The sequence below is a fragment of the Melanotaenia boesemani genome, chromosome 1 (genome assembly GCF_017639745.1).
Source record: "Melanotaenia boesemani isolate fMelBoe1 chromosome 1, fMelBoe1.pri, whole genome shotgun sequence".
In the NCBI taxonomy this organism is placed as follows: Eukaryota; Metazoa; Chordata; class Actinopteri; order Atheriniformes; family Melanotaeniidae; genus Melanotaenia; species Melanotaenia boesemani.
The window spans coordinates 19587656-19614161 of record NC_055682.1 but is presented as its reverse complement, the minus strand read 5'-3'; the positions used below and the strand labels follow the sequence as shown (position 1 = coordinate 19614161).

The 26506-nt window shown below is 39.2% G+C and overlaps 2 protein-coding genes and 1 non-coding gene across 5 annotated transcripts in view; 1 reads left to right on the top strand and 2 right to left on the bottom strand.

Annotated features, from left to right (window-relative positions):
• Positions 1 to 5847, top strand: part of pde3b (phosphodiesterase 3B) — a 62708-nt gene extending 56861 nt beyond the window's left edge. For all 3 annotated transcript variants that reach the window (XM_041996349.1, XM_041996272.1, XM_041996426.1), the window contains exons 15-16: positions 2319 to 2577; positions 2888 to 5847. In XM_041996349.1, the coding sequence (XP_041852283.1) occupies positions 2319 to 2577; positions 2888 to 3090 (462 nt within the window). In that variant the 3' untranslated portion in view covers positions 3091 to 5847. The remainder of the gene's footprint in view (positions 1 to 2318; positions 2578 to 2887) is intronic.
• A 2184-nt stretch (positions 5848 to 8031) lies between these two features.
• LOC121647251 (vitamin D 25-hydroxylase) lies at positions 8032 to 12998 on the bottom strand. Its single transcript, XM_041996556.1, has 5 exons — positions 12548 to 12998; positions 11270 to 11411; positions 10541 to 11173; positions 10095 to 10424; positions 8032 to 8649 (listed from the first exon to the last, which is right to left on the bottom strand). The coding sequence occupies exons 1-5, from the start codon at positions 12782 to 12784 to the stop codon at positions 8453 to 8455; spliced, it is 1539 nt and encodes a 512-aa protein (XP_041852490.1). The 5' UTR covers positions 12785 to 12998; the 3' UTR covers positions 8032 to 8452.
• A 13415-nt stretch (positions 12999 to 26413) lies between these two features.
• On the bottom strand, positions 26414 to 26486 carry trnak-cuu. The gene has a single exon. It is a non-coding gene; the product is annotated as a tRNA-Lys (tRNA).
• Positions 26487 to 26506: the final 20 nt, after the last annotated feature.

Here is a 26506-nt window from a genome sequence, read left to right as displayed (position 1 = left end):
GCATGCCATCGGGGTCGGGCCGATCCGATGCCGGGCAGGTACCCTTGGGATTACGATGTGTCTGTAGGGATACAGGGAGGGGTAGGGGGAGCCCTAATCCCCCCCACTGCCCACCAGTGGGGGGGGATTAGGGCTAATGGGGGGTGGAGTCTGCTCTCCTCCTCGCTCTCTCCCCTCCCGCTGGGGGCTCCTTCGGGGTGGGTGGGGGCGCTGTGCCTTGGGCCCAAACAGGATATGTGTGTGCAACCTGGGGCTCTCTGGTCCCCTGGTGTGGGGGCGTGGGCTGCCGGGGGTGGGTGGGCGACCAGGGTGCTGATGCGGTGGGCTCTGGGCCAGGCTGAGCCTTTGCCCTTTTGCCCTCGTGTGGTCTTGGGGAGGCGGGGGCGCCTACAGCGGCCAGCTGAGGAGTTGGTTGCCTGGGAGAGAGATCTCTGTCCCGGTTGTGCCCCTCCTCGAGCCCCTCTCCTCCCCCGCCACCCCACATCATACACACTACACATAGGGCTCTGTGGGGCGGGTGGAGGCTGTTGGTTTGGCTGAGGAGTCCCCATTGCAGGACCCCCAGTGGACCCCTGCGACTGCCTGCCCCACTAGATTTTAATCACAACCTAGACATCAATATACATTTAGGGCCTCGGGGGGACGGGCACATGGGCTGTGGGTGGGCGGACAGGAGCCACCGAGGTGGCTCTTCCTCCATCCCCTCCCTTTGTGACCTCTCTCCCCCGATTTTATTTACACGTTAGACACTAACACATTTAACAGTACACACATAACACACACACTCACACACTGAGGGAGCCCCGAAGGCGTCCTGCTGCCTGGCAGCGGGAGCCCTGAAGGGGTCCTGCTGCCTGGCAGCAGTGGGACCCACCACCATCTAATGGCTCCTTCCAGTTTTTAATTGCATTATAAATAGCCCACACTCGTGCACACACAACTACGCCCGGCGCCCGCTGGCCCTGCTCACCGTTGCCCTGTGGTGCCTGGTGGCCCTGCCCCATCGCGCCGGGGGGCTCCGATCTGAGTGGGCTTCTGCTCTGTCTGCTTCTGCCGTCCTGGGCTTGGTGCTCTATGGACCTGCTAGGCATTTGGCCCTCGGGCTCCCCCCGTCCCCCGCTGATGCTTCGGGGTGCGCTGATGCTTCGGGGTGCGGCGTGATCATGGCACCCTTGCAAGCACACATTTCTTCCTAGTTGCATGGCCACACACGCACGTTCACATGTGCATGCTCACAAACGTGCTTGTCTCTCCATACGCTTCTGACTAGATGTTGCTAATGTTTGTGTGTTGGTACATTTCTCTGCAGGTACGTTTGATGACTACTGTACTTTTTCATATCATCAATATCCTATTATTCTTTATTTGTCATGTAGTACTGTGGTAGTTTATATTGTTTTGTTTTTTTGTGGTGGGTTTTAGGCAGCCTAGACAACTGTTATTTCCACATTTTCTTCCTTTATGTCTTCCTTTTATGTTTTTTCTTTCCCTCTTCCTCTATCTTCCTGTCAGGTTCGGCACTGCCATATAAAGACTAAAGAAAATAAGATTACAATAAAAATAATAAAAATATCAAGGGCAGCCATGTATATAAGGGCAGTATGTATATAAGAAAAAGAAAAAAAAAGGAAAAATAGCTAAGCAAATAGTTTTTTTTCTCTATATAAAGTGCCCAGACACAACTTTTGTAGTGAACTAACTGCCACTATCTAAATAAAACTGGATATAATTTATACTTACATAGAGCTGCCTTTACACCCACATGTAGTAGTGTGAAACAGTTTTGCCCAAAAAGCCAAACAGTTTTACCTGAACCAACTTCATACATCCTTGACCAAATTGTCTTTAAGTTGCAAACACAAGAGGCAAGGCAAGGCAAATTTATTTGTATAGCACATTTCATGCACAAGACAATTCAAAGTGCTTTACATTAAACATTACAGCAGGGTGCAGAAAGCAATACAAGTGCATAAAAAAAAAAGATTAAAAGAAATAAATTTAATCAAATAAAAACAAAAAGAAAAAGCTGAAATAAAATCGATAAAATGCACGAAATAAAGTTCCATTGTGGAGAAAGACAGTATTAAATGACACATAGTGCCACAAATGTCCAAATAATACTCTTCTTTTAACATGAAAACGTTTTTCAGCCATGGAAAGGATGCCATGCATTAACAGCTGTGTTCCTTTTTGTTGCTATGGAGACAGTGAAGCACACGGAAGCTTGAATTTGAGGAACACTGGATGAATCTCAAATGAAGTATCTAGAGTTGCCATTGAAGGTCTGTTTTTAACTAAAGTCTGCTTTTAATTTGCAGGGAGATGAAGAAGCTAAATTGGGATTACCCATCAGCCCCTTCATGGACCGCTCCTCTCCACAGCTGGCCAAGCTACAGGAGTCCTTCATCACCCATATTGTGGGACCACTGTGTAACTCCTACGATGCTGCTGGTTTGCTACCCGGCTACTGGATTAATGAAACAGGTTCAGATGAAGATGACGATGAGGGACAGGGGGACATAGACACAGATGAAGATGTGGATGAGGAAGATGAACTGGAGGATGAGCTGGAACCAGGTTAGATTTATACCCAAAGTTTGTCTGTCACAGCAGTTTCAGTCACACATGCTTATATGCTGTTCAAAGACAGCTGCATGTCTTTATTAGCAAAGAACAAAGTTTTTTCACAGTTTAACCTCCTGCATCTTCTCTTTCCCTGTCACTCTTTAAGCTGCATCTTTACTTGTCTCTCTACTATATTCTCTCACCCCCCAAAGTTAGTTAAATGACATTTAGATATCAGTATAACTGCATTTACTTCCATTCTTTGTGGCTCTGGATAATTCCAGTTATCTTTAAACATATGTATGTTTATTGTTTATTGTAGGAAGGAGGAAAAGTCATCGCAGATTGTTCTGCTGCATAATGCAGCACCTGACGGAAAACCACAAGGTGTGGAAGAAGATCATTGAGGAGGAGGAGAAGAGTAAAGAGCTTGGTAAACAGCAGCAGCCGGACAGCTTGCCCCCCTCTTCCTCAGATGACATCCAGGTCATCCAGGAGGAGGAGGAAGGAGAGGAACGTCAGTAGCAGGAGAACAGAGGAAAGTCGTGTCAGGATACGAGTCCTGGCGCGAACCTGACACAAACACCTGCCTTTAACTGACATGGAGACAGTTGATAAATGCACATAAACACACTGCTCCCTCTCTCACGAACACACACAAACACACACACATACTGAAAGATTCACTGTGCAGACACTCAAATGCTTAAGCAGTCACATTGTTTTTTGGAGAAACAAAAAGGCCTTACTACTGTGAGCGGATCCTTACTGCAACGGTGGGGGCCCAACCCCTATGCACTTTCACCCCATGGAGAGTCAAGTGCACCCCAAAAAAGTACCAGAACTGAAGAGAAAGGTGCAGAAGAATGTGCACAGGGTCCAGCATTAACTTACCCTCCATGGTAATCAGGCTGTGATGCTGCCGTGAATGCAAAGCGCTTAACATTAACACCTCCCTTAGGTACAAAATGATCCCTGTATATTTAAAAATAAAAGGTAGAGGAAAAGTACTGAAGCAGGCAACATCATGAAGTGATTGATACCCTTTACCAAAGCGAACAGTTCATTTATGGGAAGACAAGAGACTGAAACTGTTTCAGCCTCAATGTCAGGTATATTTTTAAATTATATATATATATATGTATGTATATATATATATATGTATATATATATATATATATATATATATATATATATACATATATATATATGCGCGTGTGTGTGTGTATAGAAAAAATATATCTCAAATGATGTGCCTGTTGGAACCTTTACTGAGTCCATATTGGCCCAGAGCCTTGGCTTGTGTAGTTCTCTCTCCTTGCTGGCGACACGAAACACTGTATCAGACTCAGTCACAGAGACATTATTGAAATGTTGACTGATTTATAGCATTATATCTGCATCATTTTTGATGCTTTTATTCATGTGTACCACCTGTCTTTTTTTCCTTTTAACTCTGTACTTTATTTTGAGTGTGTGCATATTTTTGGCAGGAATGTGATAGAATGAGCAGGGAGAAAGAGAGCACATTTTTTAATTATTTTAGTATGTAATTTGTGTGTGTTTGTGTGTCCTTTTTTTTTAGTAATATTTGGTTTCAAATCAGTGAAATGTCCTCTGGTGTTTAACATGTTGCATTCAGATCAGGAGTGCTGATTCAATGAACGGATCTTTCATGTTCCTTTTTTGATTACAAGTATTTTTTAAAGGTTACTCAGGATTCATGCAAAGTTGAATAATTATTTTGCAGGAATTTATGTCATTAATATGAAAAAGACTTTAAAAACTAAGAAAATTAAAAATCTGGGTGACTGAAATAGTTTGTAATCTCTTAATGAACAACTTGACTACAAACAAATTGAAGCAATTGAAATCCTCTATGAGAGAGGAGCGTAGAGTATGTGCTGTCTTCTGGCCATTCGTACACTGTTTGCATAACCTTTTTACAACCTCACTGGAGAAGAACTGATCTTGATTGTCAGCAGACTTCAAATGTCCTGCAGTAACACAACACAAATAGCTCTGCAGTCCTTTAACAGTATATATGGCTTTATTTTTTCATTTTTTAAACCAACAGTAAAAAGACTAAATGTGTGTTTCTGTTTTTTGGCAGATGCTGATGTTTAGACAAACTAAATGTACATCTGACTTCTTCTTTCCACTTTTTTTCTTCAAAGAGTTTTGTCAAAACCCACAACTCGGCCAGTGTGTAAAGAAGAGATACAGGCTTTTATGTCACTTTGGTTTTGTTTGTATACGTATATATTTCATGAAGTGGCATGAGGCAGGTTAAAAACTACTAGTTCTCAAATTTAGTCTAATAACTCTTGGCATTCCACTAGTAAAAGACATTTTAACAAAGGGAAGGCAGAACTGAGTCATAGATTCCTTTATCTCCTTATTAAATAATGATCTCTGCAGACAATGTTAAGCAAGCAGTGTAAACTGACACATTCAAAGTCAAAAAGCGGATAAAAATGTGCACATTTTAATACCAAATGTTTAGCCACTGTAAAAAAAAAAAAAAAAAAAAAAAGCGTGCATATAAATATATATTTTTTGAATAATCAAACAAATGCATCTGTTTTCTACATGCAGCTGACATGTACATCCTGTAATTACCTTTGTGTCTGCAGAGTGTTTATTTTTTTCCAGATGTGGAACGGGGGGGGGGCTTGTGAGTTAGATTTTACTTGATTTCATCCTCTCCCATGTTCTGTCAAAACCACTTTTGCCTCCTCCATTAACTCTCTCTGTCTCTGTTGTATCACTTGACCTGACTAGTGCCAAACTTTCCCTACTTCTTGTAATGTGTGGGCTGTGATGTGCTGATAGGCAACATTTCTCCAGGCTCCAGTACTGTTCATCCAAGAACAACGCATTGAGTCAAAAATTCCAACCAGGATCAAAGTTTGCAGTGACGGTGGTGAGAGTCAGAGCTGGACTCAGGTTAGAGCCATATACATTCTGACAATCCTGTTTTCAGTTTTTTTTTCCACATGGACCCAAGCTGGATCATAAAAGCCTTAGTAGCTTCAGACCTGACATATTCTGACTCATTAAGTTGTAAATGTATGTTGGCTTTTCACTGTGCAGTCTTTCAAACCACAGTGTCCTCTGATGATTGTGCCATAAATACATCTATGAATGGTTGTTACCCTTATGTAGCATCAGTATCCGTACATTTGTCTAATGTAACCATTCACCCTTATCTACATTGTGGGGACAACAGATTTTTGTTGTTATTTATAGCTGTCATAAAACACCACCCCTGAAGCATCAGCAGTTCTCATTGATTTTTATTAGTGTTTGTATGTGTGTGTGTGGACTCAAAATATATACCATTTTCTTTTTTGTCCATGCCACATCAAATGAACAGAGTGCCTGGAACACCCTCAAAACACCCACTTTACACCTACACTTTAAAAGATCCTCCAAGGAGATTTTTCACTTGTAAACTGTGCTTGACTGACATCTTTGTTAGTTTTGGTGCAGATGATAGCTGAACAGCATGCAATCACCAGCATCATTTATACTAGAATATAAAATGCAAGGTCTAATCATCTGTATGCTATTTTTAAATACAATATAATAATTAAAAAAACATACTTTTAAATGTCTTCCAGTTTATTAAAAAATATATATGAAAACATTGAAATATAACATGAACACAGTGAACAAACTGAACAACTGCAACAAAATTTAGTAGTGGTTTTTTTTTTGTTTTTTTTTCTTCTTGAAAAAAACAAATGAGCTGTTGAAAACCTCCTGCATCTAAAATGGTCAGTTCTGTCTGTCAGGATTCATTTTTGGAACACTTCTTCCCAGCATACCGTTTACATAAGCCCATATGTTCTCAATTGAATTGAGATCTGGACTTTGTCCAGAAACCAGGCTATGCAGGATATTGATTTACGCACTATAAAGCATTTACCCACTGGACCATGTGCAGATGTATTGTCATGCTGAGAGATCATATATTCATGTTTTCACCAGCAAGAGCTTTTCAGTGACTCAGAAGAAAGCTAGGGATGTAAAATTGTCTAGTATTCTGCAGCAGTTAGCGACTTCTTATATCTGATAGACACACTTGACAACCGCACTAAAGAAGTGATCCCAGACCACCATATCAATCCCATGTTTTACTGTTGTGCCATTACAGTCTGGGGGAATCATTTATTGGGTCTTCAAAAACATGCTGTTTTATTATATGAAAACTTTCATTTGAAAGTCTATGGGTCATGGTTCTTGTAGAAACCCCCCACTGCTAGTTCTTAACTCCTGTAACAGATATTAAAGGGCTGTTCTGCTCTCCATCAGCACAGTGACTTTGTGGTGCTTGTCATTTGGGGCTGTGGTTGCTTTGAGTTTTCCTGAGCTTTTTCCCCCTCTTTACAGGACCAGTTGCTTCTTAGTATTTCAGTTCTCTTTACTGCGGTGAGACAGGAAATCCTTAACTTCTCAGAATTTTCCAAACATGTGAATACATCATTCCACCTGTTCTTGCCTTGATGAAATGCCACCGATTACAGATTTCTGTATTTTTTGTTTGTAAGACTTGTCGGAATGACCTAAAAAGATGTTTATCTACAATTAAGAGCCCAATTAGTGACCATATAAGGTAAATTATAGTTACAGCTCAGAAAAGGTTGGATTTTTTGTGGTTAAGTGGGGGTGGGGGGCAGGAGTGTATGCTCTGGTTATATTAGAGCTTTATTAAATTTATGTCAGTATTTGCCTGACACGCTTGTGGTGTGTTTAGCCATTTTCAATTCATAACTTGTATTTTATATATATGCAGTATCTCACAGAAGTGAGTACACTCCTCGTATTTTTGCAAATATTTAATTATATATGTTCATGGGACAACACTATAGAAATTAAACTTTGATATACAGGACACCAAACTATAAAAACTGAACTCTGATATTCAGTATGTCAACATTTAATTTCTATAGTGTTGTCCTGTGAAAAAAATATGATGAAATATTAGCAAAAATGTGAAGGGTGCACTTACTTTTGTGAGATACTATATATATATATATATGTATATATATATATATAGACAAAGTATTATGCTAGAACTGTATTGGCAGTTATAGGTTAGACGGATAGATCATTGAGCTCTATGTATAGCTAAAAGAATAGACAGGAAGTTATCAGCAATGTAACATTTTATGAATACCAAAAAAAAACAAAAAAACACTTGCACCTCCAAGACTGCAAAAACACACACAAAAAAATGTTAATCGTGCACAAATGCAGTACATTGTTACAACTGATAAGCACCATTTGGTAGAAACTGTTGCACAGTCGGTTTCTAGAAATCCACCAGGGTTGCATTTGCTTTCTAAGAGAAAGATTTTCCAAATAGCACCATCCCCGGAGATGGGGTCAGAGTCAGTCCAGATGATGTAAAGCTTGGCTCCCATCCAGCTCCAATACACAATGTTCAGAACTTTCTTGGAAAGTCTGTTAGTCCCATTTCGCCCGACACATACTGTATGAATAACTGGTGTCATTTATCTGTCCGTAGCTGTCCTTCAACAGCAGGGCTATGAACCATCATGGGCGTCTGTTTTATAAATCATTGGCCTAAATCATCTCCCCTGCGCCAAGGTTCACAGACATTTCAGTTTCCAGGTGCAGGAGCCCAGAGAATTAAATCAATAGCACATTTGTGTTCCCAGGATGTCCTTCCAGTACTTGTTGCCTCCCCTGCTGTTTAAAAGTACTCTGCAAATATGCATATTGCCCACTTGAAAAATCAATAGTAGCTGAATAAACTGGATGAATTTTTTCAGATGTAGAGGGGCACCTGTATTACTGACTATCCTTTGGAAATACCGTAATGCCTAGGCCATAGCAACAGCCATGTCAACTCGTGTTAAGGAGTGTCAAGTTTCTGTTGCCTGCGCACAGCACAGATGGAGTAAGGTTGAGGCTGTAAAGTCATTCCTAGTTTGGGAACGACTGTTGGAACTGTTCCTGGAGGGAACTGGAGATGAAACCTCTGCAACAAAGTGGTGAAAAAGAGGAACATCTCCATTCGGGCCAGCTGTTCACCCAGGCAGTGACGCCTCCCTGGAAACAGAACATTTGCTCAGTTAGATTTGCTCATGCACATACAAGCAAAGCATTAAATACATGTAAATTTCTTAAAAACAGAGGAGGAAGAAAACACCAGTTTAACAAAGAACAGTGAGTGATGCAGATAAGAAAACACATTATCTATTAAATAATGTTTATGAAAGTAGTGTAGCGTGGCTGCAGGGATAACCTCTGACCTGTTGTTGCCAATTATTTCTTTAAAATGACTAATTCTAACATTGATGCTGGTGGAAGAAGTGTTCTCCACACAAAACATAAAGCAAGATAAAATTAAGTGATTTGCACAACATTTAAATTATATCTTATTGAACAAAGCTCAAAGAAAAAAAATGGACTCTTTATTAGAAATGTGTCTCTTCCCAAGTATATTCATGTTTTCATTTTGAAAGCAGCTACAAGGCATGGATACCTTGCTCATCCGTGAAAGCTTCATGAATGTTCCAAACAATAAAATCTGATTGCCTCAGTTCCCAAAATTGTGCAAATTGTTGTTAAAAAGAGATTGTACAACAGAGTGGGAAACAATTTCTCATTTTTAACATTTGATTTTTTCATATATATTTTGAGTTTAATATGGAGGTCAAATGAGTTGCAAATCACCACGCTCTCTTTTTACTTTATTTTATTTTTTCCAACCTTTTTAAAAACTGATAGAACTGTTGATTAATTAAGCAAATAACGAAATCCAGTATATTTATATATTATATATATTATATATCTGTGCAGTGTATTGACTGTTTTTTATGCTTTATTATAAGCAATAATTTTTTATGTTGATAACTTGACTTTAGTTGATTCTTGGCCAATACAGTTACTACCTGCTAATATCACTGATGTAAGAACCTCAGGTATTCAAAACCATTTTCTATAACTTTAAATCCCAGCCAACATGTCCATGTGGGGCCCATATGGGTTAAATTGGGGCTGCAGATAAGGGGCCCAAGTGGATTGTTCACAATTTCCATGGTGCCCTCAACTGTATTTACCCATATGGGTTTCAAGTTGGTTCTGACTAGGTTTCACCTGGGGCCCACATTTAAAAAAAAAACAAAACAAACAACAAAAAAAAAAAACAAACAAAAAAAAAAAAAAAAATATATATATATATATATATATATATATATATATATATATATATATATATATATATATATGGGTCCTGTTTATGCCCATGCCCACTTAGCCCACTTATATCCCTCCTCATGGGGCTTATACAGCCAGCCCACATGGGCTTCACAACTGAAACCACATGAGACCTGCAAAATTTGCCCAGTTCAAGCCCATGCCCACTCAGTACTCACATAGCCCATATTTAACTCCTGAGGGCCCCACATGGACATAAAGAAAAGGCCACTGACTGATGAGTGTTTCATTCACAAAAATAGAGTTTTTGTAGGTATAAAAACACAATCACTAACCCAAGGAGAACGGAAGGAAAGCTTCTCGTCGCACAAAGTTGCCACTGCTATCCAGAAACCTCTGTGGTTCAAAAACACCTGGATCGTTCCAGTATTTCTCGTCAAAGTGTACTGAGTAGAGGTTTGTGATCACCATGGTGCCTTTGGGGATTGTATACCCATTGACTGTTGCATCCTGAGAGGTGGCACGGAAAATACCAAGGGGCACTATGTTGCAGAAGCGAAGGACCTCGTGGAGAACTGCTTCCACATAGGGCATCTTATGCTTGTCCTCCAGTGTGGATGCCCTACCGTTAGCCAACACGCTGTCAATCTCCCTGTGCACCCTCTCTTTGCAGAGAAAAATAGAGACTATTAAGTATTTATTTAGCTGTATCATTGATTAATGAATTACTTTAAAAAAAATATGTATGCGTACGACCTCTCATGCCTCCGCTACAACTGACCTTGTATATTGGGGTACATGGCCATGTACAGCATCGCCCACCGCAGGGTATTGGTTGTAGTCTCTGTGCCAGCGATAATGAGCTCACCCACTGAATATATGAGATTCTCATAAGAAAAAGAGGAACTGGGATCTCCTGCATTCTGCTCCAAATCATCCAAATAGGCATCAACATAGTGGCGTGGTACATGGGGCACCCTGCCCTTTGAAAATCCCTTTATGACCTCTAGTAGAAAGTCATAGACCTCAGCAGCATTGCGGAACAGCTTCTGGTGTTTTCCAAGTGGCAAATATTCAATCCAAGGGAAGGCATTGTAGAGCAGGGCCCAGCCGCTCACAGCAAGCTCCACATTCTCACTGAATATCTCAATCATATGCTGAAAGTTGCAGTCATCATAGGTAAAGCGCTGCCCAAAAATGATCAGATTGGTGATGTTGGATACTGCATTGGTCACAAGATGTTTGGGATTGAAGGGCTTTCCCTTGTGTTCGTCAATAGCGTCAACAAAAAACATGCACTCCTCTGAGATCTTTCTCTCAAACTGCCTCTGGCCGCTGCCAAAGTAACGAAAAGAGTTGCACGCCAGTTTGCGGTGTTCAATCCAGCCTTTGCCATATTTACTGTTAAGAAGCCCTAAGAAAAGAAAAGAGAAGCTGATCATTTTAAAATGCAAGTGTGGCATTAAGGTATTGTTCCAAAAAACTATACATCAGTATAACAGAATCTTACCACCCATTTTAGTCATTTTCTTAAATAAAGGTAGCGATGGTCGATCGGCAAACACCTCACTCTGATGGTAAAGACACTCCCTGACACAGTCGTACCCATTTAATACCACAGTCATGATGCCTCCTAGGTCAAGACTAAAGATCTGAAAAGTACACAGAACAAAACGCTAAATATTTTATTCTTCACACACATTTTTTAACCACTTATCAAAGACAGTGATTTATCCAACTGTGTACAATGAACCTTAGTGCTGGAGATTTCTCTGAAGCCCCTAGAGCTGAACATGCCAAAAAGAATGTTAAATAAGTCCATCCATCCATCCATCCATCCATCCATCCATCCATCTTCTATACCCACTTATTCACTTAGACAATAGCAGGGCATGTTGAATAAGTTCCTTAGCATAATATAAATCATAGCGCAACCTTTGCTCAACATAATTATTAAACTACATGTGTCTTCACAAGTTTCATGCAATAACGACCAGTACAGGAGGTAATCCTTTACTACAACAATACACTCCATGCATTGTCTATTTTTCAATGCTTGTGTTAGAGATGTAACATGTAAATAAGTAATATTAAGTAATATTGTCATCAGCATATGGACGTTCTCCTGAATTTTCTCTACACACACAAACATATATATATATATATATATATATGTGTGTGTGTGTGTGTGTGTGTATGTGTAAGAATGGGTCTCAAAATGCAACCCTGTGAAACACTTTTAGTCTCAAAATTAAGATTTGTTGCCCTCCACATTTGCAATCTGTGTATTCTGAGATGGGTTTTGCATCGTTTGTAAGCCTTAAGATTAAATCAAGCATCCCTGAGTTTGTTTGACAACTAATAGTTATCCAGTAAATCAGAAATCTCAGAAACAACCTCAGCTGAAGTAGCTCAATTCTGCCATGTCACTTTTAAGATACAAATTGATCAAGTTCTCATTAAACTGATATGTTGCATATGCTATATTAAACAGCAAATTACAGTTATTGCACCTCTTTTTCTCTCACTCATTTCAGTTAGTTTATTTCTTGGAGCCCTTGACTGGAGCCAGTTATCCTCCTCCAACCATATGCTATAGTTTTCCAAATATTAGGGCGAGTCTCTTTTGTTCGTTTCATAACTAATCCCAGGCGTGTGTGTGTGTGTGTGTGTGTGTGCGTTCATGTGTGGTACGCAAGTCTGAAACCGCTCCTACAAAATCGCGCACGCAGTTTTGCAGTGCACTCACGTAATAAGCGTTGCGGTGTCAGGCATTTCGAGCCATTACCTGTCCGTGAACTTCGCTTTGCCTTTTGAGGAAGACGTGCGGCTCAGTGGCCAGAGAAAAAATGTTTCCGATGATAGGGATGGGTGATGGACCAGGAGGAAACCCCGGGGGTCTTCTCTGCTTGACCAGTTGGCGAACAAGCAGGAAGGCAAGGACAGCGACAGCCAGGCACCCTACACCGAGCAGAGCCTCTGTACAGGACACCGGCATCAGAGACGGCGATTTAAGTGAAACCATCTTCACAAAGTTCGTTCTTCCCTGCAGAGAAAGTCAGATCCGACTGCCGCTTCCCCTCTGAGGAACTGAAGCACATATGTATCATCTTGCACATTTTCTATTCCCCGCCTCTAAGCCTTAGATTGGCCAGAAAGTGAGAGTCAACTGTTGGTGAACTTTGTTCTGCTCTTGATCAATAATCCTGCTCTTTTAGGAGATTTTGTGTGCGCGTGTGTGTGTGTTTGGGGGGGGATCGTCCTACAGAGGGGGCCGCGCACCACAAATCTACACTCCATGCAGCCTGTCATTGAATGTTGAATGTTTTGGATCTTAAGGTTGGAAAATGCATCTCTTTCATTGTTTGACAATGCAGAAAGAAAGCCGGACTTAAACATGCATAGTTTTCCCCGGACAGACAATTATGTAAGTTTAACTTAAACCCTGTCATTATCATGCAAGCCATGTGTCTGAGAGCCAGTCCTGATTTATTATTGCACATTTCAATTCAAAAATGGGTTATGTGAAATGAAAGATAGTTTTAAAAATATGGTTTCTTGCATTAAATATTAACAACAACATTAAGATATTGAGACAGGTTAATAATGCGTTAATAATGCTGATTTTCATTGTGAGGTTGAAAGGTTACACCAAAACAACTCATATGTAGTTGAAGGAAAGGATTTGGATGGAAAGAAATGGGACATTTTGGCAACCTTTAACTGGCTTAGTTAAAGTGGATTAGACTGGAATCCCCTTTTTTGGCAATAAGTGCGATTTTTATTCTTTTGAAAAAAAAATAATAAAAGGATAAGAACTAGAATTGGAATAAAAATGAAGTACCTTTGTATAATGTATTTGTTAGTCTCTATACCATGTCCAGTCACTGAAACACGTGAACAGCAACAAATCACAACATATTTTTTTGAGTTTCCAAAAGTGTCCATATATATTTAAATATATACAGTATATACAGACACACACACACACACAACTACAAAACTGTTCAGTCCCAATACCTTGAATTCCCTGTGTTTTAACTAACTTATAAGTGATCGCAGATGGCAATCATTCAGGATTTTCTTCTGACCACATCTCTTGTTCTTTAGTAATGTGTTGGACAGTTCTCAATCCAGTTTCATCAGTTTTTGCAGTCTGCTTAGATGCTTTCTCTGCTTGATGCATGCCAATAATTTGACCGTTCTTTAACAGACTAACATCTTTCCCACGGCCATACAATCTCTGTTTTGATGTTTTTATTTGTTTTGGGGTTTTTTTGTTGTTGTTTTATTTTTATGAAATGACCTACTCATTGCATCAGTTGGGGTTAAATCAATTTTTACCAGCTGAAAGACAGTCACCCATGCAGTAGTTATCCACCAGGAGGGGAAGGGTTGTAAGGCAATTTACAGAAATTCATTTTTCTGTAATGAGAAAAACCATGTAGAAATGATAAAGATTCAAGATAGTTGTGAGTCTTCTCAGGGATGGACATCCAAGCAAGTTCACCTCAAGGTCAGATGGTGCAATGCAGAGAGTAACTGCAATGAACCCAAACGCCACATGCACAAGTGTCACTTAGCATGTCAAATGTCAAAGTTTTAGAACAGAAAAAGACCTAACAGGTATGGCTTGTTTTGTAACAGTTGCAAGAAAAAAAGTGTTTTTTACAAAAAACAAAAACAACATTAAATAAATAAATTTGCAGGTTTGCAAAACTGCATCTGAACAAACCACAAGACTTCTGTAACAATGTATGTTTCATAATGCACAACACCACATTTAGTGAAGGCTAACAGAGTATATCAGCACAAACACCTCGTACCAACTGTCAAACACAGTGGTGGAGGGGGCCTTGCAGAAACTGAGCCAAATATGAACTCCAGTGTCTGTCAAAGTATTCTCACAGTGTGAGGCCATTTCTTGGCCATGTGAGGTCAGGTAAAGCTTGGCCATAATTATATCATCCAATAGTATGATGGCCCCCAAACTCACCAGTAAATCTACAACAGAATGGCAGCTAAAAACAAACAAACAAAGAAAACAAACAAACAATTAAGGTGATGCAAGGACCCACAGTCCAGATCTCAATTTGAAGAAATGCTGTGATGCTAAGAGACTGAACATGTCAAACAACAAAAAACGTTAACTTCATTTTAAATGACAGTTTAATACATTATGCAACCTTCATACTGAAAAACGGTGTTATTTATTTTATATGACTGTTTAATATATTTATTGTAATGACCATAATCATAACCCTCCTTAGCCAACAATTTAAAAAAAAGTTTTAGAAAATCACAAATGCTTTTGGGTCTTGGTTTGTGTATTGACACTGAACTCACTGAGGTAACTAAGTCGTGCCTGTTTGGGTGTTTCCGTGTTTTTAAACAGGTAAACTTTGACCCAGTAATCTTCTGCAGGTTCTCTCACCTCAACCCTTTAAAGGTCGGACCATGACCTACTTTCAGAGGTTAAAGGTGAAGGCATGTGAAACATTCCAGACTTGAACATCTGCTTTTTCAAGCTTGTAGACCAGATTTTATGCAGTCCTACACTGAGACCATCTAAAACAGGATGGAGGGACAGTGGTGGACTTCTAGGTATATGAGAAAAATAAAAAATAAGAAGTCACAAACATGCCAAACTAATTCAAATGATCTGTATTTCTTATCCCCAGCAAGTGCTACACAAGTGTTTATCTCTTTCAAAGTATTTTATGGTTTGTACAAAAAAGTGAAGAGTAGAGGCAGTTTGCAGAAGGAAACCTACATAAATATAATCATCTCATTAATGCAATTTTAAACTGTAAACAATATGCATGTTTGTAAAATCCTGCTGCTAGTTCATTATGACCAGCTTCTCATTAAACATGAAGTTGTTTATCCAGCCGCTCTTTCCTGCTGAGACAGCTGGTTGGTTGTTTTTTTTTTCTCGTTCTTCTTTTCAGATGCCTCAATAGCCTCTATAGACCTCTACCAATCATTCAGATTTGTTAGTGCTACCTAATGAGGACATTCTTGCAAATGACTCCTTTGCTTCCTGCCAGCTCCCCTGGCTCAAAAGCCAGTCTGGAAATGCAAAAAACATCTGTCAGATTTAATCAGAAAACAGAGCTCTTACTGTTGCCTCATTTTGTTGGTAGTGTAGTTAATCAAAACATTAGGAATGAGAATATCCAGGTGGTTAACATGGACCACAACAGGAATGGATTCAGTCAAAGCAATATCTGACAGAATGTAAATATTATGATTTTTGAATTATCATGCAGAAATTTAAAGTTTAAAGAAATCCGCAACATTTGATGTGGAATCAGTAAAGACTGGCATAAACAATGTGGTGTAACCTGGAGTGACTGTAAAATTAGAAGAAGAATTATGTATTTATGTGTGGTGTGACATTTTATCAATGAATACCAATTTTGTAAAACTACACATAAATATCTTTAGTAAAAGAATTTATACTTTTGAAAGTGTTCTTATGTCTGATAAACTAGTATAGGAATGGGGAAGTTATATTCTTAATTATATCAAGTAAAGTCATCTTTATTTATAAGCACCTTTAAAAACAACACGTGTTGAACAAAGTGCTGTACAACTAAGAGTGATAAAATAGAAATAAAAATTAGAAACAAACATAAAGCAGATTTAAAAGAAATAAAAGACTATAAAAAAAAAATCAAGCATGAAACAATCAGCAGAAGAAAAAGCCAAACTTCAGTCTGGCTTAAAAGCAAGAAATAAGCCTTTAAACAAGATTTAAAAATGTCCATTTTAGGTAAAGTCTTATTAAGAAGTGAGAGTCTGTTTCACAATTTGAAGAGAACAGAAGTTATATCCCCTCTTAATTTCAGCCTGGACCTCGGGACAACAAGGAGTTACTGATCAGCAGACTTCAGCAATGTAGAGGGAGCGTAATGGGTTAAAAGATCAGCGAGATAAGAAGGGGCCAGTCCATTTAAAGACTTAAAAACAAACAATAAAATCTTAAAATCAACTCTTCAACTAACAGGTAGCCAATGCAAAGAAACTAAAACTGGTGTGATATGGTGTCTCTTTCAAGTGCCTGTTTACATGCAGGCAGCTGCATTTTGGACCAGCTGCAGACGGCACATGAGGGACTGACCCACACCGGAATAGAGGCTGTTGCATTAGTCAAGTCTAGATGAAATAAAAGCTCGAATGACTTTTTCAAAATCAGAAATATATTACATTTCTAAAAATAACAAACCACTAATTTCCCCACAGGAGCCCAGCTTATATTGAACTGGTGAAACAAATCATTTTAATGAAAACAAACTGGATGGAGCTTTAAAGATATGGCAGTTTTCCTAATGATGTCATAGAAAAAAGGGTTGGAATCCTGTATGGCAGGGGGGGTCCAGCTCAGGTCCTCGAGGGCTGCAATCCTGCAGTTTTTAGATGTCTCCTTGATCCAACACACCTGATTCAAAATAAATGGCTCTCCTCAACAACTTGTTGACAGGTTCTGCCCAAGCATGTTGACCCATCAGTCTGATTAAGATGTGTTGCAGCAGGAAACATCCAAATCCTACAGGACAGCGGCTGACTCACTGTCTAGTAAATGTTAATGTGTGTCAAAGATATCCCATTCTTTGTAGTCAGAAGGGAAATTTTAGCCATCTAAAATCTTTATCAGGAGGATATACTACCACACTTTGCTAGTAGTCAGACCCCATTTTGCCTTCAGAAATTTGTAGCATAGATTCAACAGGGTGTTGGAAATATTCTTGAGAGATTTTTGTTCATGTTGACATGTTGACATCTCGAATGTGTTCTATTAGATTAAGATCTGGTGACTGTGGAGGCCAATGGAGTACAGTGAACTCATTTTCATGTTCAAGAAACCAGTTTGAGGTGATCTGACCTTTGTGACATGGTTCATTATCCTGCTGGACGTTTCCATCAGAAGATGTGTATGCTGTTGTCAGAAAAGGATGGACATGGTCGGTGACAATACTTAGTAGGCTGTGGCATTAAAAAGATACACAACATTCCCTACACTATTACGCCACCAAAAACAACTTCAACTGTTGATACATGGCATATTTCATGTTGTTTACTCTAAATTTTGACTGAAACTGACTCATTAAACAAGGCAACTTTTTAAAAAATCTTCTGTTGACCAATGTTGGTGATTCTGTGTGAATTGTAGCCTCAGCTTCCTGTTCTTAGTTACATAAGTGGTATCCAGTATGGTCTTCTGCTACTTGTAGCCCATCTGTTTCAAGGTTCAACATGACGTGTGTTCAGAGATATTATTCTGCATACCTTGGTTGTAACAAATAGTTATTACTGTTTCATTTCTATCATCTCCATCCAGTCTGCCTTTTCTCCTCTGACATCACGAGGCATTTTCATCCAGACAACTGCTGCTCATTGGATATTTTCTCTATGTTCCTATTTTTTTTTTACCATTCTTGATAAACCATAGAGATAGTTGTGTGTTAAAATTCTAGACGATCAGCAGTTTCTGAAATACTCTGACCAGCTCATCTGGCACCCACAACCTGGCCACATTCAAAGTCACACTTTGTGTGAAGTGAAGTAACTCCATAATGGATGCTTAGGAGATAAAATAATGCAACAGCAAGAATGGGTTCAGTGTTTAAGAGTAGCAAGGTAAGGAGGACAGTGGCTGTCGGGCCAAGAAAATACACAGGTTGAGTATTGTTATATAATCTTCTGTTTTTTTATTTTTTAACTGATACTTTCATCTGAATATTTATGCTGTTTTGTTTTGGTTTTGTTTTTTTTTTTTTTTGTTTTTTTTGTCATTTTGAAGGCGAGCTTATTGGTTTGGAGTACCTCTACCAGCAAATGGGACAAGTGCTGTAGGACTACAAAACAGCAATTGAAGAGTGTGAGACAGCTGAAGGTAGATGAAGGCTTCACAGAACCTGAAGAATTTCAGGATTTGACAGTGTCCACATTACAGGCAGAGCAAACACTTGCTCTCGCCTCACAAGCATCTGCAGCTGCTCTTGGTTCCTCAGTAGCCCCAGCTCCTCAGACTACTGCCTCTGTGCCTCCCATTTCCCCCATGACCATTTTCCCCCTGTTACTTGTGACTCAGTCATTCATTACCTCAACATCAGCGTCTGCAACTCCTTCACCTTCTGTGACTCCTCTGCTCTCCCATTCCCCAGCAACAGTTTCTGCTGCTGAAGAGTCTGGTGAGTTTTACAGAACCTTTTCTCATTTTTCACTTTGCTAATTGCTACAAATGTGTCAAGATATGTTTTACTCTAAATACTTCTCTCTTTTTTTTTTATAAAGCATCAGCAGAAACAGATCCACCTGCACACTCCTCTTCATGTGATGTAAGAAGTCATTTACCTAATAAACAAATGTTAGAACAATTTGTCTTCCTTGTTATGCATTGCTCTCATGTCTCATCAGTGCTTCTTTTTTTTCCTTTTTTTTCGTTTGTAGTATTTGGTTGGCCCTGACAGTGTTGAAGGTTATGGAGCAGTGCAGGATTTGGCAGGTTTCTTGGTTGTATTAAGAGACTGACTCAAGAGGAGTGCAGTCAGATCATCGCTCTGTGGCAGGCGTTGGGAGATTATGATAAAAGGAAAACAGCGTACCCATCATGTCACCAAACTAGTCTGAGTAAGTGACGATTCGTGGCTCCAGGTGTGGAGAGCACCAAAAGGTGAATTAAACTAAGGAAACACAATATCAGGATAATGTAAAAAGTCAAAGATATTGTAAGTCACATATCACTCTAATACTTTTTTTTGCACATATAATTTTTTACTACAGGACTTTCATTGGGAATCACAGTCCTGCACAGTGGCTCGACTGCAACAGAGTGGTTGAGGCTTTTCTTGTAAAGCTGCCTAATACCCAAGCACTGTCCGCTGTGAGGGAACGAAGGTCTCAAGATACACTGTGGTGGTACGGGCTTACAAAAACATCAGGGAGTGCGTCATCACAAATGCCAGGCTGATGAGTGAGACCACAATCCAGCTGCCTGAAGTAAACGCTGCTACAGTTTCACAGCGGTGAGTTTGATTTATATAAATGTACATATTTACACTTTGCATAAAACTGATTTTGTTGATCACTAATTATGAGACTTTCTTTATGAGACATGATTACATATTCCAGTCTGGGGCCTCCGGAAAATATATGTGAATCACATCAAAAGAAAGATCACATTATTTGGTGCATTATACTATGTGAAAACTTTGGTTTTCATATAAATTATTTTGTGTTTTCATGGGTACTGCAGGCGGTGCAAGGCACAGGAGCGAGACATCCTTAAACAGGGTATTCCAGCTCAACAAGCACCAATGACAGCCCCCGCAAAACGTCCGGCTGCCCTGCAGAAAGGACAATCTGTTCCATTTGGCACTTTGGCTCAGCCTCACCTTTTTGTTCTGCCACCGAACACTGCTGGGCAGGCCCAGCTGAAAGAGAGGCCACAACATCAGGCACCTCCACAGCAATTTGTGTTTATTCAGCCTGCTCCGCCTGCTCCTCTGCCCATTATGGTACCCCAGCTTCCAACAATGCCTAAACCGTCAAATACTGCAGACACACCCATGTATATATCCATGCCACCATCGTCTCCCACACAGTCAACACTGCAAGCTATTCCTTACACCACTCAGCGGTACAGATGCAGAAAAATGGAGGCAGAGCAGGGAGGCATTTCAAAAAGAAAATACTCAAAAAAGACAGACATAATAGTTTGCAGCAAGTGCCAAAAGGACAGGAAGCCACCGACACATCGGCAGTATTTCAGTAACTGGTACTGTGAAGAGACTGAGACTCAGTCTTATGAGGAGTGGAGGGCTTTACTTGGGAAACGCGAGTATGGCAAAAGTAAAAATAAATAAAGCAGAAAATGAGGAACACTTAGTACTGCAGTTTGATTACACAGTACGCTGCAAATCTGTTTTTTGTTTAGTTAATTCACAGTTCAGTTCAGTTTAATTTGTTATTATCATGTGGCAAAGAGTTTTATTTTTAATTCTATTTTAAACCTATTTTTAAGATTGATATATTATATTTTATTCTATTTTATGCTTGTTTTGAGGGGAGATTTATGGTTACGATTGTTATTGTGATTTCTATTTGTTTTGTTTCTGCTCCATTTGTAAATAGTTTTTTCTGTATATTAAATATATTTATTTTTTGTTAATTCTCTTTCTTTATTCTCTTTCTTAAAAATGTTTTAAAAATATTACTCTTCCTGAACTCATGGGTCCCTGCTGACCTTTCAACCTTTTCATGTGGTCATTGCAGTGGAAATCTATTGAAAAGCTGTTATCTAGTATATGCATGGGTAAAAACAAATCACATTGGTAGTTCATCCAAACTGCCACTTGCAAAATAAATGAAAATATCATTTTACATGATAAATTAAATAAAAATTGAATAAAAATAAATAATATAAAAAAATATTTAAATATAACAATAAATAACACTAATGTAATAGGACTACTGTACATGTAAAGAAATAAAAAATGTATGTAACAAGAATGTGGCACTGCTATTCTTTTTAAATTAATGCAGTAGAGGTTATCTATTCATTAATTCAATTTTATATAATTGCAAGATCATTGCATTATAAACAAACATTAGAAACACTACAAAGCCATAGTAAAGGGAAAAATTTTACAAAGTAATATGTTCTGTAAGTACATGGATAAGTGTGTACATGAATACGGTTTTACATATGTATGTGTGTATTTTTCTGGCAGCGTCTGGACATTTTTGGGCGTTTGTGGTCTTGCCGAATGCAGTATGGGAACTTGCCATCTCGGAATTCATATCCGCCATCGTGGTAGTTTTACTTCAACTCACAGGCTAAGTCCTGTACAAAGAACAAAAAAATTTCAAATCATGCACTGTTGCAACTGTGAGCACTCTGTAAATACAGTCACATAGCACACATTTATGGTAGGAATTATTTGAAGGTGCCTCACCAAGTAGCACGTTTTGTTCAGAAATCATACACCCAACGTGGGGCTCGAACCCACGACCCTGAGATTAATCCTCTGTCACCCCTTTAAAAAAATTTCCTTTTGCACCCTAACACACATAAATGTGTATGTCAAAAAAAGTCATATAAATATTTTTTTTATTATTATTTTTATTTTTTTTTTACTTTTTTATTCTTTACACCAGCATCTGTTCTAATCATACATATCAAAGATTAATGAATTTTTAACCTTTTTAACCTCTAATTTGCTGAGCTTTGGTCATGATGCACCTCAATTTTATGATCTAATAACACAAATATTAATAAATTTGAAAAATATTTTATGCTAACTGGATCATTTATGGGTTGGTTATTGCACCCTGATATATGTTAAAGATTAGCAAAGAAATTAGTTTATTTGCATTTTTAGTTTTTGCTAAGTGTTAATTACTAGAGTTTTGCACCATAACACACATAAATGTGTATGTCAAAAAAAGTCAAATAAAATTTTCTTTTATTTTTATTTATTTTTTTTTTTTACTGTTTTATTCTTCACACCAACATCAGTTCTAATCATACATATCAAAGATTAATGAATTTTTAACCTTTTTAACCTCTAATTTGCCGAGCTTTGGTCATGATGCACCTCAATTTTATGATCTCATAACACAAATATTAATAAATTTGAAAAATATTTTATGCTAACTGGATTATTTATGGGTTGGTTATTGCACCCTGATATATGTTAAAGATTAGCAAAGAAATTAATTTATTTGCATTATTAATTTTTGCTAAGTGTTAATTACTAGAGTTTTGCACCATAACACACATAAATGTGTATGTAAAATAAAGTCATAAAAAATATTTTCTTCTTTATTTTTATTTTCACTTTTTTATTCTTCAAACCAGCATCAGTTCTAATCATACATATCAATGATTAATGAATTTTTAACCTTTTTAACCTCTACATTGCCGAGCTCTGGTCATGGTGCACCTCAATTTTATGATCTAACACAAAAATGAATAAATTTTCAACATATTTTATGCTACCTGGATAATTTATGGTTTCATTATTGCATCGTTGTATATGTTAAAGATTAGCAAAGAAATTAATTTATATGCATTATTAGTTTTTGCCCAGTGTCAAATGCTCAAGTTTTGCCCACTAACACACAAACATATTTACATAAAAATCAAGTTATACATTACACTAAATTAATTCTAAATTAATGATTTTTGTATTAAATATTTAGTGTTTTAAACCCTCAAGTATTAGGCGAGAAGCACCTGTTGATTTAGGTAGGCGTTGTCGCTGGACCATCAATGAGATGACAAGCTTCTTACACAGCTCCTCGAAGGAACAGCTTTGAGTGTCACTCTTTTTAGGCCTTCAGTCATCTCCAGCACAACACTGCGTCCTTGATTTTTTCTGCCGGTGCACCAGCTGATCGGCAGGTGTACAGACTGACTTTCCAGGCGTAAGACGTTTTCACGTCGCAGGCAACCCACATTTTCAGGCCATACCTGGCCTAAAACTGCAGCGCCCTTTATACGGAACCAGCTGCTCATCCACACAGATGTCCTCACCAGGTGTTAGGAAGCACTAGCTCCCTCCTGCATTTTGTTATTCTTGTGTGCAAAGGTGAATCATGGGCACCTAACATTCACTGGTTTTTTTTTCTTGTTGGTATCAATCATTTCCTGTCAAAGTGTTGTTCTTCTAAGTGAAGAATTTGTCATTGTTCAGTGAGGAGGCCTGTCTACCATGGAATTTCCTTACAGCTTGTATGTATGTGTGTGGGTGCGTTCTCAGTCTTAATTGAATAATCGAATGGAAATAATGAGGAAGTTGAAGGGAAAGGATTGTACTAAATATGTTTGATTTTCTAAAATTCTGTTCTGAATTGTTAATGTGTATACTGCAGAATTAAGCTCATGAGCACATAAGAATTTGTTTCAGGATCATGATGTTTTGTTAATCAGCTTGTTACCTTATTTTTCAGAAGTCTGCTGTGATAGGTCTGTTGGAATTGAGAGGGTGGGGCCTTGGGTAATAAATAGGAAGTGCTGCCAAGCAGACTGGTTGGACTGCCCAGAGGGATGAAGTTTGTTTGGTGTGCAGAATGGCCAAATAAATTGTGTTTTTTTCCCATACCAAATGAAAATGGATTTATTCTTCCCATGCTCACTCATCGTCTTGCTACACCAGGGTTGAAGATCATCTGGAGCCGGTCAGTCCAGTAATCCCACATCTCACGGATGGCAGCCAACTCGTCTTCTCTCCGGTGCCGCAGTCTGGAAAGTCGGTCGTCGAAACGAATGACACTGGAGAGAACAGTAAACTTTTTGACCGACATGGTAGCCCGGAAGATCTGTCGGCCCGTCTGATCATCCCACAAACTGCGGACTGCCTCACCACGGGAGCGGTAAACGCCAGCCAACAACAGGAGACCAAAATAGGCCTGCATGGTAGTGCCATCAATGTCCGTCCAGTCGGTGACCGTCCTCCTTCCATGCAGGTTTGTGTATTTCACAATCAGCTCCTCTGTGAAAAATAAACTGAAGCAGTCCACCAGCTCATCAATCCGGGCCAGGGCATAGCGGGTGGGTCCAGGGGAAATCCCTGTGCCTGGAGGATTCCACTGGAGCGCCATGGAATTTGTGGGTGACCACTGGATTTTCCCACTTCTAGACCTCCAAGACAGGTCATTTGTGGCTTTTTCAACTTCATCCATGGAGTCGCTGGAGGATGATGAGTCAGCCCTCGGGAGGTAGACCTCGCAGAGTCAGTGTCGCTATCGGTGGTCAAGTCTGAGATTCCACCGCCGTGATCCGGGGCCTCTGTTTCAGACTGCATTATCATGTCCCGGGCCTCTGCTACCGTGTAACGCTTCTTCATCGTGTCAGGTAAGAAATAAAGAGCTTTGCTCCAACTTGCTTTCATAAACTGCTGCAGATGCAGCTGTGTAAACAAAGATGGGGTTTATTTTGATTTTCACTTAGACCCATAACTTTGATGTGCTGCAAAGGGTCCTGCGTTTTTTTTTATTTCAAAGCAGTGCAGGTGAATACATGTAGATGTGTGTTTTACTTATTTTAAAATAAGAATGTGGTTGTGCTTTGAACTTTTGGATAAAAATTACACATGAAACGGAGAATATGGAAAAGGTGCCGCATGAACGCTACCTGCGCGATATGTATTTAGTTACACTGCAACGCATTGTGCACGCTGTTGACACATGCGCGTGCACAGACACACGAATTTGAATGCATATGTTTCCTTATTCATATACTCTCACACACACACAAATCTGAAGCGGAGGAGCATGTGTGGGGTGCAGAGGACAGAGTATACAGCGCAAGCTCTCCTTAGCAGATAAAGTAGGTATTTTCCATGCTTGGCATAGCTTTGGAAAATGATGTCATTGGGGAGGGAATCCCTTCGAGCACAGACAGAACCCGCCTACTTTCAAATGAAGTGGATACATTGGAAAATGTATGTTCTATACTTTTTATTTGAGTGGGATCAAAAATAGTTAATTAAATGGGTTTCAATGTACACATTTATGTGTTTTGGGAGCAAATGGGGAGTAATTGAGATCACATTGTTTACAATAGCCTAAAAATAAAATTACACTTGAAAAAATTAAGATCATGAAAAAATGCATTCTTTTGCATTCCTTATCTTTAAAATCAGTGAGGGGGTATGTTAAATATGCTGGAAATTAAAATGCAAAAACACATAAATGTGCTTAGGTGCGATGAAGGGTTAAGAGTCTCATGCTCTACCGACTGCACTAGCCAGGCTACGATTGAGTTACAAAGAGCAAAAATACCCCCTCTCCCCACCCACATTAAAAGGTGTAATCAGGAGACGTTTACTGAAAGCCCTCTCATGACTGAGGCTTGTTATAGAAATGTGTACGTGAAACTCTGTAGAGAGTATGTTTGTGATCTTAAAAGGATTTGGATGTCATTGGAGAGTTGTAACAGCCCTCTTCAAACTCATTTGTATCCCTTCACCGTGGCATAACACAACATTTTCACATTATGCTGATAAACATGCCACATCTCTAGATGTAGAGTTTGTCAAGAGTGTGATTTGAGTATATATTCCTTTGGAGACCAGAAAGCCCTGTTTTATGGAGCGATACAACCCTTGCGTCTGGCATCTTAGACCTGCTCGGCCAACCTGATAATCAGTCAGTCTTCTCTTCGCATTGTAGGGAAGCATCCGAGTAGTATCTGACGCGTAACTATGACATTCCTGAATGTGAAAAACTTCTGGAAGGTGACCAGGAATAAAGCTTAAAACATGACTGCAACGGTGATAAAGTGGCCACAGAAGGTCCTGAGACGCATTAAAGAGCTGTTAGAAAAGCTTTGGTCACTTCATTCTTTCCATGAAGTTTAGTTGTTTGTGGAAGTCTGCATATGGTCGTTGATGTGAAGTAACTCGATAATGGATGGTTAGGAGATAAAATAATAATGCAACAGCAAGAATGGTTTCAGTGTTTAAGAGTAGCAAGGTAAGGAGGACAGTGGCAGTCAAATTTTTGGCGTGGTTGTGTCCATTTGAAATCGTGAGCTGTTGCAACTGTGAGTACTCTGTAAATACAGTCACACAGCACACATTTATGGTGGGAGTTATTTGAAGGTGCCTCACCAAGTAGCACGTTTTGTTCAGAAATCATACGCCCAACGTGGGGCTCGAACCCACGACCCTGAGACTAAGAGTCTCATGCTCTACCGACTGAGCTAGCCAGGCTACGATAGAGGTACAAAGAG